The sequence below is a fragment of the Cucumis sativus genome, chromosome 6 (assembly GCF_000004075.3).
Source record: "Cucumis sativus cultivar 9930 chromosome 6, Cucumber_9930_V3, whole genome shotgun sequence".
Classification (NCBI taxonomy): Eukaryota; Viridiplantae; Streptophyta; class Magnoliopsida; order Cucurbitales; family Cucurbitaceae; genus Cucumis; species Cucumis sativus.
In genome coordinates, this window is record NC_026660.2 from 23,397,356 (window position 1) to 23,416,238 (window position 18,883).

The window sequence follows — 18,883 nt, forward strand, 5'->3', positions numbered from 1 at the left end:
AAAGAAAGAGAAGTTAGAGCAGTGGACAAAGAGGGGCGGACCAACCAATGGAGGGCAAAATAGTAAAATGAAGAAAAGGGTGTATTGGTTGAAGTGTCACGTGCAAATGATGAAAAGTCCGTGGCGATGCACATTTCTCGCAGTTTCCGCCTTCTTTAAAAACCCTAACCCTTTCCCTCTCTTCGTATATCCATTCGCCCATTTTCCCCATCTCTCTCTCTGCACACAAATCCCCCATTTTTCCTCTCTTCCAAAATGTCTTGCTACAGAGGCAAATACGCTGGTAAATCGTCTCTCTCTTCTCTTCTAAAATCCATGCATTTTCTCTTTAATCCAGATCTAATTCCCCATGTTAACCACGTTTCTATCGATCTTTGTTTGCTTCTATTCTTTTTGTTTCGTTAATGGGTTCTGGAATTTTCTGCTTATTTGATGTTCTGATCAGTCGTTATTGGCTTCAATCCATGATGTAGATTTAGATTTTTTTTTGTTCCAGCTTATTTTTTATTAGATCTGCAGGGTCGCAGTCCAGATCTGTGTTTTGAGGTATTTTTTTTTTCTCTTAGAGCTAGAATGATACCCTGAGAACTATACTTTGACTTAAATGAAGTTGGTGATTGAGTGTGATTTAATTTTAGATTTAGATGTTATGAGTAGTGTTTGATGTGATGCTTTTGAAAAATGGTTCTTTTCTACTAATTGTCCATGTTTTGGAAAATGTCTGTTCTTTGAAAATGGTGTTTTGTTTTATTTAGATCCTTTTATGTGGAGTTCGCACTTTTGTGTATGGACCATGTAATTGAATTTGGTTTTTACTTGAAGACAAATTCTATTGGACCTTTTTGATTTTGTAGCTTTCGACTTGAGGAATTTTCCTAATGGTCTGTCTGTCTCTGTTAGGATATTTATTGTTAAAGTTTCGTTTTTTTCTGCCTTGTAGACGAGCTTATTGCCAATGCTGCCTACATTGGAACTCCTGGAAAGGGTATTCTTGCTGCTGATGAATCGACTGGCACTATTGGAAAGCGTCTTTCCAGCATCAGTGTTGAGAATGTTGAAACAAACAGGCGTGCTCTTCGTGAGCTCCTTTTCACTGCTCCTAATGTTCTTCAATATCTCAGTGGGGTCATTCTCTTCGAGGAAACACTCTACCAGAAGACAGCTGCAGGTATATATCTTAACACTTTATCTTTTGTTGTTTGGGTTAACATTATGAGTTGAGTTTCTGAAACTTATAGACAGACGCATGGTTTCTCACTATTGCTTCCCACTCTATTCCTTTGTGCAGGCAAGCCTTTCGTTGATGTTTTGAAGGAAGGTGGGGTTCTCCCTGGCATTAAGGTTGACAAGGGTACTGTTGAACTTGCCGGAACCAATGGCGAAACCACAACCCAGGGTCTTGATGGCCTTGCCCAGCGCTGCCAAAAGTACTATGAAGCTGGTGCTCGTTTTGCCAAATGGCGTGCAGTGCTCAAGATTGGTCCTAACGAACCCTCACAGTTGTCCATTAATGAAAATGCCAATGGATTGGCCAGGTATGCTATCATTTGCCAGGAGAATGGTCTGGTACCTATTGTGGAGCCTGAGATCTTGGTTGATGGTCCTCATGACATCAAGAAGTGCGCTGACGTAACTGAACGCGTTCTTGCTGCCTGTTACAAGGCTCTAAATGACCACCACGTTCTCCTCGAAGGAACCTTGTTGAAGCCCAACATGGTTACCCCTGGATCTCAATCTGCAAAGGTTGCACCAGAAGTGATTGCAGAGCACACCGTCCTTGCCCTACAGCGAACTGTTCCTGCTGCAGTTCCGGCTGTTGTGTTTTTGTCTGGTGGACAGAGTGAAGAGGAGGCCACCATCAACCTTAATGCCATGAACAAACTCAAGGGGAAGAAGCCGTGGTCTCTTTCTTTCTCCTTTGGACGTGCTCTGCAGCAGAGTACTCTTAAGGCATGGGCCGGAAAGGATGAAAACATTCCCAAGGCTCAGGCTGCTTTGCTGGTAAGGTGCAAGGCCAACTCCGAAGCAACTCTTGGAACTTACAAGGGTGATGCTAAGATCAGTGAGGGTGCAGCTGAGAGCCTTCACGTTGACAACTACAAATATTGATTAGTTTTGGGACTCAATATCTTTGTTTTAGACTCAAAAAAAAAAAAAAGAAAAAAAACTGCGGCATATTGTGTTTTGGATTCTCGGGCATCGTAGGAGTAGCTTTCTTTATAATCTCAATGCTAATATCAAGTTATGGGGTAGGCGTTGGTAATAAGCTTGAGGAGCGTTGGCATGCAAGGTTTTTGCAAGTATTTTATTTTATTTTATTTTTTACATTTCAGTTGAAGAACTGAGTAATCTGCTGTTTTCAGTTGTAATTTTGGATTTTCATCGGTTAATAACAACCATTCGTGATGTGAGTTTTCTGTTTACATTGCCGTACGTTTATTTTTTAATGTTGTTATTTTGGCCCGGTTGGTGTGAATTCATCTACCTTGGTCTAAACTTCAGGGGTAATCTGAGAGGAGCCTTTTTTACAATTGTTTTCTTATTGTAAGAAGGCTTTTGTTTGATTGTGGTATTTATTGGAGATACCAATATGGTTTGGTTTAGTTTCACGTTGGAGTTAGGACAAGTTCATTGAGATTTCAATATCCCCCTTTGTTGTGTAGGTGATTTGTGATTTGGATTCATGGTCTCGTTTTGTCCCAATTTTAAAGCCTCAATATTATTAATTTGGATTCCCATGGGGGAATTTGATTAATATATCTCTCTTGGAAAAACACCAATTAGTTAATGAATTTGGTTGATCTTATAGGGAAAAGATCAACCAAAAGTGTTTTTAATCTTTCTTAATGGATTAAAACAGATCTTACGAAAGGATATAATAAACCAATTAGTTAATGGATTTGGTTGATCTTATAGGGAAAAGCTTAGGTTGACGTGTATTCTTTCATGTAAGAAGTTTGAGATTTTTACACAATGTCGTGACATTAATGTAAACTTTCATGTTGCACGCAAATATCGTTAGCCACTCTATCTGCCGGAGTCCTTCTGAGCTAACCAGCAAAATAACTTATTGGAGTAGTGTACATTATGATAGGTAATAAAGAAAGTGAAGATGAAAATCAAAGTTGTGCTACCTAGGGTCTCGTCAAATTAGGAAGGGAAAGACTTGATGAGATTATATGATAAAACAATCACTAAATGTTGAACTGTGATATTATTCAAGGTTCATGGACAACCCATCTTCCTTCGAACTCTTGAAATCTTCTGGTGCCAACCAACAACAATGGTCGGTAACAAGATGTGTTGGACTGGTTTATTAAGATGTTGGAAGTCCAAAAGGCATTAGTGAGGGTCTCAATTATATCCTCTTTCTCGATTCCCTTCCCCTTCTCTTTCTCTTCTGCTGTTGAGTATATGATAAAATACTGGCCACTAATGAGATCGATGTTTTGGCAAGTTGCTCATTGTGTAGTTCAATATGTTATTAATTTTTTGAGATCTTTTATCCTTTCGTCTTTTCTCAGTCTAAGATTTTGGAAAAAAGTTGTGCAAATTTTTTTAGTTTCTATTGTTCTTCAGAGAATTAGCATTTTTTAAAAAACCTTTTTCATAATTATAGTATACTTCAAGCTTTCTCTTGCATTAAGGTTGGCAGAATTTAATTTTGGTCTAAAAATTTATCTCAAGACATGATATTGTCTTGCAGGTGTGACATATCACCAAACCTTAAGATGATGTTATCACTACTTTTCAAAAATACCAAAATTTTCGTTTGGTAATTAGTTTTTAAAAAATGCAAAAGTTTTGTAAATATTATTAAATTAAAAATCCCTACAAAAAAACCCGCTGCAGTAGAGTAGACCATGATTCAGCTTGTAGTGTAATTTGTTCCAAAGTAGCAATTTCTTCAATTTTCTGTTCGAACCAAGACGAAAAGTGATATGGTGATGATCTATACAAACTATTGGTACATGTGCAATAAGGAATATAAATTTTATAGTTACGACCCAAAAGTTTCAATTAGCCCGTAACCTATAAATAAAATTGTTTCATATCTACATTCCATTAGCTTTTTGGTTAAAATGAAGAATCAAAATATGAAAAGAAATAGAATTAGTGAATAAGGTTTTCATTATATTTGGGGGGTAACTTCGGCAGTGAGTTATAATAATAACATTTGATCAACAGTTTCCAATCACATTAACAATAAACGGTCTTTAATTTATTAAGGAGGGATTAGACAATGTAAGAAAACAAACTTGAGCTAGATTTTTTATTGAAACATGGTAGGGAAATAACATATTCTAAGACAGTGAGTGTAAGTGATGGATTCATGGACACATGGGTTTGGTTGCCTACGGTATTCAGTGAAAGATCGGAAAGAACCTCGTCACTTAGGGTTTGGGCGCCTACCGGTATGCGACCAACCAAAAGTTTGTTAAAGAAAAATTGAGTAGCAAATCACGTTCTCTTTAAAACATGTGTTATTATAATCCGAACGAAAAAAATTTATGGATCACCCAAGTAATCTAAAACTGAAATAAACATTTTTGGTTTAATGGCATCTAAGTATTTACATAGTTGAGACAAAATAATAATAAGTATTACGGTAAATAATGTTGGAGAGCCCTCTAAAAATTGGGTTGTTGAAACGTCGAATGCAGTTGATGGTTGTTATTTGTGTTCCATCATTATCAACTTTGACTCTAAAATTAATTTGTGCCAATGATGCTTCTTTGAACGCACAAACAAATCACATAAAATTACACACGATGGATGAAGGAAGATGAGGAGTTAGCATCCTACAAAGACATTTTCCCCTACAAACTACCAATCTTCTGTTGCCACATCAGAAATGTCGAAAGCGACACGTCAACATTAAAAACATGAGGTGGCTCACCAGTTTGGAAGAACAAATTAAAGAAAGTAATCATCCTCTCACTTTTCGTGTTTAATATGAAGGAATTTATTAATGAGAACCAAATAAGTATATATATATATATATATAGAAACATGAAATATAACAGAAATAAATTGGAAAGTTACATTGCATAGAGTATAGACGATGTTTGTTGTAGGCCTAAAGAGCTACTAAAACCAATCCATTCACTGCATTCATGATAGCTAGAATTTCTTTTTAACCTAATATATATGTTAATTATAATTACCATTTTTTTAAAAGTATCCCAAATGGTTTTCTTTTACGGGAATTCCCAAAGGGTATCTTGAGAATAGGTTGAAGGATATTCAAAATCGTTTGAAGCATTCATGTTGAAGTTGAAGGATGGAGGTGTAAGAAGCATTCCTTCAGCCATATTCATCAAAATATTTGGCATATCAAATATCATATCTACATCTACAAATCCCCCCCCTACTAATTCTTCCTCACATCCTTCTCCATCTCCTTCGTTTTCTCTACTCGAACTCACGTGATTACCATCGTCTAACCCCATTGCGGCTGCAGCCGCCCCTATAGCAGCCGCAGCAGACGTGGCTGCAGCCTGAATATCACATGCAGCGGTGGAGGCTGGCACAGGTAGCGAAGATGCCGAATTAGGAAAGTTGAGGTCAGCGTTGGGGCCCTTGAGAGCTAGGGCTGCTACGTCGTAAGCGACGGCAGCCATTTCAGGAGTAGGAAAAGTTCCCAACCAAATTCTATTGGGCTTCCTCGGCTCTCGAATCTCGGAAACCCATTTGCCGGAGCTTCGACGACGGACACCTCGGTAACGAGGAGGGTTTGATGTAGAATTAAGAGTTTTGGATTTGGAAAAAAACATAATGAAAATTAGGGTTTGGAATGGGAGGAGGAGGAGAGAATTGGGATGCATTTTATGGAAGGATGGAAAGGGTGGAAACCAGTTGTTAATGATCTGCATTTTGTGAAGAAGGGGAGGGTTGATGGTGGATAACATCTATGTTAGAGTTGGGGAATTTGCAGCAAGAAAATTTGAGTTAATATGGAAGTTGATGATGGTGATGAGTTTCAACATCAATAGCACAGTGAAGTTTTTGTGGTGGAAATGGAAATGGCATCACTTGCAATGCCTATACTTTTTTTCTTCCTTCTCTAACAAAGATTTTGCTATGCAATAATGGGATAAATGACCTCATGATGATGAGGATGTACATTGCATTGGTATATATATTTTTAATCCGAGGGCCAAAAACGAAAATAGCTAGGCACCAACCTCCTCCATAACACACGAAATTTAGAGAAAATTGTTTCACCAACTGTAGTACGTACCTACTGCTACCATTCTAGTTTAGACACGTTACGATGCTAAATGTTAGTATATTTTATGGAGCTCAAATTACTTTTAAATGGTACTATATAAGGATAAGCAATAGACAGAGAGGATGGTATATAACATATTTCTCCGTACATCAATTAATAGTTTCATAATTTTTCTCCTACACACTTGTATATGTGTTTAGTTCTACAAAGATTCTGAGTTTAAGTGGGTGGGTAAAGCAAGTTGAGTTTAGTGGAGGATTATCTTATTCTTTTATTAAAATAATCTTGTTTTAAAAAATAATTTCAAAAACTAGGGTGCACCAGCAAAACTATAGTAAAAATAATAAGGCAGTGAAGTGGTGGATCGAGTACTCGATAATGCATCAAAGTTGTGAACTTGGTCCACAACTCTGGTGAGTTGTCTGTTCTCACTGGCAGACAATGTTACCATGTGTCTCGTATGTACAGAGTTATGGATACGATAAGAAAATTAATATATCTCAACACATTTTAAGTACATTGGGAGATCGAGAGTCGAGAAGTTTAGGAATTAGATGTTCCTTACTTCCAACGCGCTTATTACAGTATCAGAAGTTAACTATTTTTGACGCACTTCATTCTTGTGTATTCATTCATATCAGCGTCAAAAAATCATCTTCCGACATTCTTACATGCGTTAGGAGATCCTTTTCCAACACATTTTTGTATATATGTCGACACTGTTATTTCTTGTAGTGGGGCTAGGTACACGACTTCAATATGACTTCAATGCTCATTACCTAAAATAATTTACCATATATAATTGTATATATAGCTACCATATTTACTTTCTCCTTATCTAAAACAATTTACCATAGAATTAGATTTTTTTTTATGTAAATAATAATAATATAAAATGCGTGTTTTTCTAATTTACTCATAACAAATTATTATTGAAAACTTTTTCTTTCAAGATTTTGCAAAAATGGCAAAAGGATTTAAGATAATAGAGCTAGTCATTTATATGGTCAAAATTGTAAAAATAGCAAATTTAAAAATAGATTGTTTATGGATTATTGCAAAAAAAAAAGGTGGTATGAATTTTTTTTTTTTTTCATTTAAAACAATTTCCCTTTTTCGTTTGTTAAACTTAAATTTTGGGTAAAACAATTTATTTCATTTTTTATATATACTATGGGTTTAATTTTCTATCTACATTTAGTAACTAAATTGAATATATATATAACTATTTGTAAATCAATTTACAAACACTACTTTTATATCTTATCATTTTATTTTATTTTATATAAATATTGAAAAATCCTAATCATGTTTTGAAAATCTAAAACCAACATTTTTTTTGAAGGAAAACACTTTTCATCTTCTAAATTTGTCTACATTTCACAAATATTTGTTTTAAAAGAAATTAAATGTACGGCAAAGAAGCTATGAATAAAAACCTCCATACCCACTTCTGATTAAAAAAGAAAAAACAACATGAATTTAAACACGAAATCATGATCAAATCGTGCAAAAGTATTTAGTTTCTTAATTTAAAAAAGAAACATATAATTTTGATTCATGACTATGTTGGTTCCTCCAAGGAATTTTCTCCATTTATTGCAAAGAGATATTCAGAAGAATAATGAATCATTGAATATAAAACTTCTTTTTTTTGTATTCACTAAACAACACAATATCATGTATAGCATTAAGTACTCTCCCAAACATACACATACGTATTACAATAATTATACGTTAAAAAAAAAAAAAAAAAAAAACTCTGCTCTCTAATGGAATATAATTGACAGTTTAAAGTTTGTAGAAAATAAAAAAGAAGTATATATAAAGCATATGAAGTTTCCAGGAGAGAGAGGTAGAATTAGGTGAGATGAAATGAATAATACTGTTGGGATAAGATGGATGATTAAAAAAAAACAAACACACTTTTGCTAATAAAAAGCTAAATACATTAATGGATTCCTCAAAACATTCTTAAACTAAGACTTTTGAACCTTTCTTACACTTCATGATTAAGCTTTTTTTCTTAAGAACTATGGCAACTCACAGCCTTGCAATATATTCTGAAAAGACAATTGAACTTTTTTTTTTTCTTCTTTTTAACACTAAACCAGCTTATATATGTTGAATTAATTCCCACAAAAATAAGGATTTGCCAATTCATTTCACTTGCCTATCTAATTTGAATTTTGCCAATTATTTTATTTTCTTGAAAGATCAACCTTCCCTCTCCACTCGTATTTGTCCTTGTCATGACTTTTCTCGTGATAACGACCATTGTACTAATTTTTCTAAAGATCCTTATAGTAATAATTGTTAAAAGTATACATAAAATGTTTAATTAATTACTTGAGTCTTACACCTTTTTTTTCCTTTGAGATGAATGTTTCCTTCTATTTATTTTAAGCCTTAGCCTACGGGTACCCTCAACGTGTTTAATTTATAACACATGACCATTGGAATAATTAATTCTAGTCAATAGAAAAGTTGGAAATTGGTTAATCAAACAGTTTAACCTAAGTAGCTAAATAATTGAATATTAGTAATAGAGTGATAAGATGATAAAATGATGTGTTTTGAATTTTGAATTTTGATGTATGTTATGAGTTTTTTGACGGCTCATTAGAAAGCTAAATTCCATTATCTCTTGGGTTTGGTGGTTGTCTAATTGGATAGTGGCTTTGTTATTGTGGGAGATAAGACATCATAATTCAATTCTTCTTTAATAACAAATAATTTTTTTTCTTCTCTAAAAATGGTATTCTAATACCAATTTTCTTTGTTTTATGATTTTAGGAATAAAAACAGGAATCTGTGACTCTTTTTGTTTTATTTAGCCCCAAAAATTCACAAAACCTTACCCTTTTAATCTCAAATTTTCTCTAAATAATCACCCTTAGTCTTGAGCGTTAATTAAGAATGAAATATGAAGTCAGATTATATAATTAAATTTTATTCTCATCAAAAAAATTAGTAAAATTTAATTAATCATAGTTTTAAATTAACTAATAGACATTAAACATTTAATGAAAAATTGACTAAGTTGAAAGTATAAATCTTAAAATATCATAATCAAACTCAAATAAAATTTAAAACTTAAAAGTAAGATTATTTTGAAACCTATGGATTAAATGAAAACTAAACCCAAAACTAATAAAGTTTTTTAAAAATAAAAATTTGATTAAGTAATAAATTGTTAGATAAATAGATGAAACTTTTGTAGGAAAAATTTGAAGGTTATCCCAAACTGACATGTTATTTCTAAAATTAATAACAAAACTACAAATAATTAAATATGGGGCAAACTGAAAGCTAACCTATGTCCCAAATTGAAATTTGTGACAAAAGTTGGCAAATCATAATGGTGACGCATATTTTGTCATGACCATTGAATCGAATAAGCTAATTTGATATTAATATTTGAGTTCATACTCATTTGAATCCAAAAAATGAGATTAATTTGACCTAAAGACAAACCTATCTCAAGACCCAATAAATTGGGTCCAAATGCCAAGTTTATGAACGACCAAGTCCATGTCCACACAAAACTCACGTGAGAACTACATAAATATATGTTTTTTCATTCATTTGAGAGATTCGAAAAATTGAGACTTTAGGAAAGCTAAAGAGAAATTTCTCAACAATAGTAAATCTTCCTAAATTCTTGAATACTAAGTTATTTTTTAAGATACACATTTTTTTAACAACTTTAACTTCAAGAAGATTGTTCCACTTCATCAAATCAAACACACATTCAAAATCACATAACCAAATATTTGAATATCAAACTATATTTGAATAAATAAACATAAACACACCTCTATGGAACACGTTTCTCCAAAAATCTACGTGAACAATAACTTTTAATTTATTTTTTTACAAAACCAATATGTGAATCAAGAATTTTGAATTGTAAGGTTCCCATATGAAATGATTTGTTTTTTACAATTAAGTCTATAACTGTGTGAGCTTGCATTTGATGGGTTGACCAACTTGCATTTGAAGCCCTCTTGATATGTTTAGAACTTTTAGTTGAAAAAGGTTCTTTATTGCTAACTTTTGATTCTCATCCTAGTACCTACTTACTACTTTAATTGCTAGATAACATGTGATTGCTTTTCTTTGTTCAAATCACTTTAAAAGTTGGTGTCTTTAAATTTAATTTAACATGAAACCTTATGCACACCATTCTTTTTTCTTTGACTTTCTCATCATCTTTCAATTGAACCTATCATTTCAGATAAACAAATAAATATTCTAAGATTAGAACACCATACAAAATTACGAAATTGAATCAACCAAACACACCTTCAATTTCTTTAATTCTTTTTTTTTTCAAACTGTCTGTACTTTTGGAAACTCGTATGATAAATTAAATGAAGTGGTTAGATGTGAAAGGCATTTATAATATACATGTCCATTGAGCAAAGATTCCTAGATCAACCTCTTTGCTACATACATGGATTTCATATAGTCTCATATTCATATACATAGTTCATATACTATACTATAGTTTCAGTTTTACCAATTTGATTAATATTTTGTGAAAGGAAACCTAGAGCAAGATTAATTTAACTAATTGAAACTTGTTGTATTTCCCCTAAACTTTACCCAACTCAACAAGCAAGTTCAACTGCCAATTCCTCCACCAACAGGCTGAAGATTGCAAGCTCCAAATCAGTGGCTGCTTCTACTCTCTGCTCTTGGTTTTCCTTCCACTCACCAACCTCCTTCCTCAAATCTTCTTCCACCATCATGTCAATGGTGTTGAATTCCACCTCCTTCCACAGCTCCAACCTATTGCAAACTCTTTGAATCACCTCTTCTCTTGTATTGTCACTGCTTCTATCTGCCTCTTCTTCGGCAACGAGATCGGCAACAAGTTTCCTCATGTCTTGAGGAAGAAATTGTTTGGATTTACAGAAGTTTGCATCGCTCGCGACCTCTTCCACAAACCATTCAATGTCATTTTCGTTATCCCATTGAACTGACTCATTGTAGTACTCACACTCCCCATTATCAAAATAGTTGTAATTGTTCTCGTCTTGTTCTTCCTCTAGCATTATTTTCTCAAGTTCAATTGGGTCCAAGTCTGCAAGTCTCTCGAACCTCCGAAGCTTGTTTAATAGTTGCTGCTTTGTTCCTAACGTATATGTAAAATGGAAATCAGTTATTTATAGAATGAAATGATAGAACTGATGAGCTCTAAATTTGAAATGAGTTACTTGAAGAACTGCAAATCATACGACTAACTAATCAACTTCACTGACTATGAAAGTTTTCTTTTAGTTGACAAAAGAATATCCCAATTCTCATCGAATCCAAACATGAAACTGAAGAACATAACAGATTTTAATTCTAGACTTCTAATCTCCCATTACATACAGAGTTGATTTTGAATGACAAGGGACCAGAGAATTGATGCCTTAACAGTGTTTTAAATACTAAACCAAAGCTACTTACTTTGCACAGTTGCATAGCTGCATTCCATATCATAGTCTTCTGCGTCTCCATCGCCATCCCTCTCCCGGTCGCCATGCCCTTCATCGTAGCTATCGTCGAAAGGAGCATCCAATACAGACACAGGACTACATTGTTCCTTATCTTCTTCATCTTCTTCTACTTGAAATTTATTCAAGCTTTCTGCAACGACTATGTCCTGTAATAACATTCAAACAAAAGTCAAAAATCAGGATGATGGGTACTCTACAACATAAAATCCAGATTCTTTACTTGAAAGAGAATTTAATTGATATCAGCCTAATTTTGTCAATTGAGTGCTCAGTACTGCATCAGACCCCAATAAGCTAATCAAATTGTCAAACATCCAAATGAACTTTGAAGGTATCATTAGTGAATTTCATCTAATAAAAACTAATGAACATGAAGGGTAATCAGTTTTGATCAAAGAAAAGTTCAAAAGAATTGATCAGAGACTAGTACTATAAAAGCTATTTTTACTGTGTTCCAAAAAGGAAGAAAGTAAGGCAATACTGCAAAATAAAGAGCAAAAAAGAAAGTGATTTTTGTCTGTTTTAAGCAAATAGTTTCCCAACCAGTCCTCAGAGCAAGTGAAAAAAGAGAAAACGATCTAAATTGCAGAGATATGCTCACAAGTACTATCAACAACACTCAGAGCATTTAATGTCAATGTTCAAAAATGTCACATTTACCCTCCCTCCTGAAATGGAATCAGAATTCCTAAAAACAGAGTAAAATTTCAAATTACAGATGATGATTTTGACAAACCTCTTTGTTACGGCCACAAGGAGAGGCCGCCGGAGAGAGAAAATCCGGCGTCCGGCAACCGAAGGATGGGCTACGCTGAAGAACAAACCGGAAAGGACTTTCGCAGTAATCTTCTCCAAAATAAGCCACGGAAGTCTCCTCTGAATCCTCAGATTGGCTACTACACGATGTTCCTAAATCCATTGATCCTCCTTCTTCGTTGGTTTCAGACCAGAAGCCATAGCTAGACCTTCCATTGTTGGAACTTGTCTCACCCTGCACTGTTTGCCTTCGAATGGAGCTTTTTCTTTGCCCAAATGACGCTAAATCCGTCCCACTACCACAAGCTTCAGTTTCACGGTTATTATTCCGATTACGAAGAGTTAACCTCTTTAAAACAGACCCAAATCGCGCAAACCCTTGATTCTTAATCTGGGATTTTTTAGTTTTGGAAGACGATTTCTGTTTGTGAATCTTGAGAGCAGCTTCAAGAAGCAAACCAGCGGTTCTAGCAGGGATATGAAGGAAGATAGCATTAGGGCTCTTGCAAGGGCTATTTCTCGCGGGAGAACGAAACTCAAATAACGGAGATTTCCTAAAGTCCGGCGAAGGGTGGAAGGACGTAAAACAAGCATTTCTACAGAAATTTCCCGGGAAAATTGAATTGGTGGAGATGGGTTTTCGTTTCTTAACTTGCAAATGGGTTTTAGGCGAAACCCTTTTGAGATTAACCCGTTTCTCGGCAATGTAGGTGTTCAAATGAAAAGGCTCTTGATCCTGTTCCAATAACTCGTGCAAATGCTTTTGAGCCATCATCAAACAAAGAAACAAAGAAACAAAGAAACAAAGAAACAAAGAATCAATGAAACAGAATCCAAGAAGCGCAGAGATTTGATGTTCAGATGAAAATGAAATTGAGAAGCATGAAAAGGGAGTGAAGTTGAAGAGGTTTCAACTGCAGTGGAAGAATGAATGAAGGAGAAAATGGAGAAGAAGGAGAAATGCAGAGGAAGAGAAGAGTTGAGGGATTTTAAAAAAAGAAAGAGTCAGAAAATCGAGGCAAAGGCGAGAGAGTCACAAGTGGAAAAAACAAAACAACTACAAAACAGGGTAAGAGAAATTTGTCCAAAAATGAATAAAGAATTGCAGAGTTGTGTGTAATGTAATACGGATTTGATTATAAGAAAAACACACCAATTTTATATCTATATATATATGGAAATGTAATGCTGTGTAATAAAGATTCCATGCATTTGCAAATTAACATAATATAAAACATAGTGATTGTCACACCAAAAATACAAAACCTAATTAATACTAATTTTTTGTCACAAACTTAGATATGATAATTGCATCTCTCCTTTCTTCTGTGCTCTCTCCTCCCAAATTTTAACCCAACATTCCAGCAACGAAGAATTAAGGGTCTAACTTTTTTTTCATCTCAATTTTATTTAAAAAGAATATACCTCGATACATATTATCAAAGACGATTTTAGTATTTTCCATTTAGTAAAAATTAGTTTAGTTTGCATGGTATATGCAGAGGAATATGAAAGGGCAAAACAAACAAACAAAAAACATTTATTGCATCTTAAATTACAAAAATTAAATAGAATTCGAAGGCTAATTGATAAATAGTGGTTGACTTCTATAAAGTTGTAAAATACTATGAAGTGAAAGAGCATTGGGAAAAGGTAGTTTTAGAATGGAATTAATTGGTTTTATGGAGAAGGAGGAAAGGCTGAATTTTAGAAAAGCAACAAAGATCCAAAGTGTTCCATGAAAATGAGAATTTACCAAACTTTTTGAAACTAAGTTGGAAAAAAATGATTTATACCCTTTTAAAAGTAACTTTTAGAGCTTATGTAAATTTAAAAATTTGAAGAGTTGTATTTTGTTTGACAAATATCATGTCAAATACTTTATAATTGAAGTTAATTAAAGTCTTAAGGCTTTTGTAGCCAATTGAGAATAATAGGTGAACTTTGTGTTTCATTGTCGGATAAACCATACTATGTAATAGTAAAGATAGAAAGGATTGAAAAGGAAAGGAAAGGAAAGCAGTGGCATTGAGTACTCACTCACAGGATTGGTGACCCCAAAGCCATTGCCTACGCTCAAAAATTGGTGCACTTTCCACATACCTTCACTCATTATTATTCATTTCATAACTTGAATTTACACCATCTTTTCAATTCCTCCCTTCTTTCCTTTCCTTTTTCTTCTTTATTTTTCACACTTCATTCTAAAATTGAACACCCACCCTAGATTAATTATATATGTATACTCAACATTATACAACAATTACTAAACAAATTGAATTTATCTACCATTCAATCCTTATCTTATATTAGTCATTTTATTTGATTCGTTTTGATTATGTCTATTTATTGACTAAAAAATGCTTTATTTTTACCGATTTAATTTTGAAATTATTTGAAACAATATATTATCTTTTTACTCCAAACAAGAAGCAAAAAATGATAGTTAAGATATAAATGATTAAGAAGGGCTTGTATTTGTTTAAAATACACTTCAAACTTCAAACGATGTTCCTTTTTTTGGTTTAAAATGACTTATTTTTTAAATTAAGCAAGTGAGTATTAATTTCTAACACTAATTTTATCATAGAAAAACTTCACAAAATACTCTTTATTGAAATAATATTTAAAAAAAACAGTTTAGGAATGAAAAAAAACTTTCCAAAAGTTGGGAGCATGAAAATAATTCATTTTTTTTCTAGAATGAAAAGAGTACTTTTGTATAATTCAACCTTTGTTTATTTGGTGTTTATATTAGTTTATTGATAGCAATAAAGGTAAACATTAGTATATTGCAAAATTTGGATGGAGTTTGGGTGAATAAATCATTGAACAAATAAATAAAATTAAACCTTTGTTTCCTTTTTATATTATTTTATTTTTCCTAAAATAGAAGTGAGGAATGAAAATTTAAACTTTTCCAACTTCATATTTATATCAATCTTTTTTACAAGCTAAAAAAAAATACACACCAAGTGTAAGTAATTAAGGTAAGGTTTATTTATAACTAAATTTTTATAAACAAAAATAAAATAAATTGTAAGAATAATAATAATAAGAAGAAGAATTAATGGGATATTTTAAAAGGAAAAAGGAAAAGGGAAGGAAAAGGAGGAGGGGGGGAGGAGGGACACGTGGGCTGTTAATTAATGAAATGGTAATATTGAAGGACATATTTGCAGTTGAGTACCTCCTAAAGTTCTTCTTTACAGCTGTACCCCTACCATTCTCTGTGATTTCTCTACTCCAAATTCGAATACCCAAAATATTTTGGATATACTTTCTATTTTTTTCTACATTAATTAATTAATTAATTGCATTTATATTAGAGCAAAATATATGCATATAATATATATGTCAAGTTGGTCCTTTTGTTTTTGAGTATTATGTTAAGTGGTGTTGGTTATCGAAACATATTGTTAGGTTTTATATTATAAGTAGATGGACTAGGTAAGCACATGTACCAGAAAAGGCAAAAACTTAACAAAACTTTTTAATTAAAGTTAAAGGGCTTTGATATTTTTGTAAAACGACAGAGAAAAAGAGGCAAAAAGGTAAATACCATTTCTTTAGTCATTGCCCCGTATAGCTGCAAACAAACATCTCTATTGCCCTATACTACACTACTAATATAAATAAATAGACACAATAAACATGAGACTACTGCATTGTTGCTAATTAATATAATAACCATGGAGTACTAATCAAATCTCTATTCATTCAAATTTTATTTTCTAAGTTAGCAACCAATTTAATTAGCATATATATATATATATATTAAGTTTAGCAAAGATGAAAAGAAAGAGGAGAAGAAGTGAAGAAGTAAAAAGGAAAAGGACAAAGAGAGGAGAAAGAATGGGAAATTGGGAAGGTGTTTGATAGTACATACCCAAACGCACCGCCACCCGACAAAACGGCAGCCGGATCTCCTTTTGACCTTATCTCTCTCTCTCTCTCTCATTTTTGACCATTTCAAACGACGGTGCCCTTCCTCTAATTAAATCTCCACCCTCCATTTTCATCACTCGCATCTCATACTTAATCCCTTACGTCCACATGGAACAAATTAAATCCCACGTTCCCTAATTTTCATTAAACATTTAGCCACCTTTACCAATAAAATATGTTTAATCGCAACTCAAATTCATTCCTTCCTTTTAAATTATAATCACATCTGATTGTTATGGTTTTACTGCTATCATTTGTTCTTATTCTGATCATATGGAGGGGCAGGAGCAGAGACGGTCATGTGTTTAATTAAGAAACGTGATGAATGGGAATCAAATAGTTTGATAATAGTAATACAAAATTGAAAGAAGAGAGAGAGAGAGAGTTGAAATTTTGGAGGCAAAGGGGTAAGAAGAGAAGAGAATATTTGAAATTGAAGGGAGTTTAGGGAAAGGGAAAAAATAAAAACAACTTTTTAGGGGGGGGGGGAAAAACACGCGTGCCTGTCCATGCAGAGTCCTTTGACGTTTCTGCCTTTTCTCTCCCCCTTTTTTTTTACACACCTAATCCTCCTTCCCGGCCTACATAGCATAACTCTCACTCCATTTCCAATCCCACTACCACTACTACTCTTTCACCTTTAATTCAAACTCTCCATTTTCATTTTCTTTTCTTTTCTTTTCTTCCTTTTAAGTTTTCGTTTTTCTATAAACAACCTTTTAAATTCCCTTTTTTTCAATCCAGAGAGAGAGAGAGAGGAAAATTACAAAAATAAATAAATAAATATATACCAAATTTCTTCCATTAAAATAAAAAATGAAGGGGGTGAAACTGACATAAGAAAAATTGAAATGTTGTGTGTGGTCAATCATTTTGTTTGTTTATTTTTTATTTTTGAAAAGAAAAGAAGAGGAACACAGCTAGAACCATGAGATTTTGTGGGGCCGTCATATTTCTTTTTTACACTTTTGTTTCTTGGGATTTTGTAACCTCCCCCTCCCTCTTTCAACTTCAACTTCAACTTCTATCACTCTACCAACCAAAGAGAGCAGGGGACTAACTTTTCTTTTGCTATCTACTATACTCACTCCTTCAATTCTGTTGCCTTACAAACCTTTTCTTTTTATATACAATTCTATTGTTTGTTTACTATAAATTATTTAGTAATAAGGTATAAAATATTAATGTGATTTTGAAGATGATGGATCAAACCATCGTTACACTCTAATTATTATCTTAGTTATTTTCAATTTTTCAAAAGCAATAAATAGCAAGGTAAAATTTAGTAATGAGAAATGAGATGTCTAAGGATTACTATGCCAATAATCAAGTTTGTAAGGGCACTCTAGCAAACAACTAAGAATATTAACAATCCAAAAGGTATTGTGTCATCACCAACCTTAATGTATTATAGTTTCAATATCAATAATTATACATATAAAACTATTTAAATGATAGGGACTATGCGATCTTATTTTATTTTAAACATAAAATGATGATGAAATGAATAAATTAAGATGTAAAGATGAAATGAAGGGTTTAGAATAAAAATTAAAGTTATAAGGTTTATTGTGGAGGAGGAATGAGCGATATGATAAGGGTTGGGAGTGATGAGGAAAAAGTGAGGTTATGTATATTTTGTTTACTTTTGTAGATTTCTATTTAAAGTAAGGCTTAAAGAAATGAAAAGGAAAGAGGTGTGGGGGTGAGGGTTTAGGGTGCAAAATAGAGATTTTGATTTAATGTGTTCTTTTTGTCGACTCAACAACATCTCTCTCTCTCTCTCTCTCTCTATTCAATTATTAAAATTGCAAATAGGCCCTTCAACCATCATCATGCTTTTTACTTTTACACCCTTCATTTCATTCAACCTTTTCTTTCTTATTGCAATGTTTTTTCTTCCTCTTTTGAGATCAATAAAGTTTGCTCATCAAACTTTGGTCAATTCTATATCAAAATTCTATATACTTTCTAAATTTTAAGTTTTGTTTCAATTTATATATCAACCTTCAACCTTTGAGTGTAGAAAGCTTAAATATTAAGTACAAAGCTCATTTTGATGTTCATAATTTGGTTGACATTTAAAATAATTTATTTGGTAATTAAAATTCAAGATTTACCCTTTTAATTTTTTTTCCACAAAATTTTACTTGTATTTTAATTATTACTTTTTATTAACTAATATAAATAAATGACCAATGGTAGAAAATATTGTTTCACTGATTTTCATCACTAAATTTAAATTTTTATTTAATAATTATTTTAAATTAATTAATGTTAATGACTAAAAGATGATTATTGGTTTTTTTAATAAGTATAAATCTTAAAAAGTAAAGATAATTACAAATTTAATGGTTATATTCAAAATACTATTACATATAATAATATTTTTAAAAAACTACAAATATAGTAAAATTTGTCAAAGTCTATC

General features: G+C 32.7%; 3 protein-coding genes across 3 annotated transcripts; 1 reads left to right on the plus strand and 2 right to left on the minus strand.

The window, feature by feature from the left end:
* The first annotated feature begins 120 nt into the window (after positions 1–120).
* LOC101209044 (fructose-bisphosphate aldolase 6, cytosolic) lies at positions 121–2,423 on the plus strand. The gene is made up of 3 exons (XM_004143256.3): positions 121–283; positions 941–1,168; positions 1,289–2,423. Exons 1-3 carry the CDS (start codon positions 256–258, stop codon positions 2,107–2,109), a joined length of 1,077 nt encoding a protein of 358 aa, XP_004143304.1. The 5' UTR covers positions 121–255; the 3' UTR covers positions 2,110–2,423.
* Positions 2,424–5,075: 2,652 nt separating this feature from the next.
* Positions 5,076–5,946, minus strand: LOC101206867 (ethylene-responsive transcription factor ERF024). Its single transcript, XM_004143327.3, has one exon. The coding sequence runs from the start codon at positions 5,910–5,912 to the stop codon at positions 5,202–5,204; it is 711 nt and encodes a 236-aa protein (XP_004143375.2). The 5' UTR covers positions 5,913–5,946; the 3' UTR covers positions 5,076–5,201.
* A 4,578-nt stretch (positions 5,947–10,524) lies between these two features.
* On the minus strand, positions 10,525–13,596 carry LOC101207103. Its single transcript, XM_031888284.1, has 3 exons — positions 12,485–13,596; positions 11,699–11,894; positions 10,525–11,378 (listed from the first exon to the last, which is right to left on the minus strand). The coding sequence occupies exons 1-3, from the start codon at positions 13,277–13,279 to the stop codon at positions 10,852–10,854; spliced, it is 1,518 nt and encodes a 505-aa protein (XP_031744144.1). The 5' UTR covers positions 13,280–13,596; the 3' UTR covers positions 10,525–10,851.
* Positions 13,597–18,883: the final 5,287 nt, after the last annotated feature.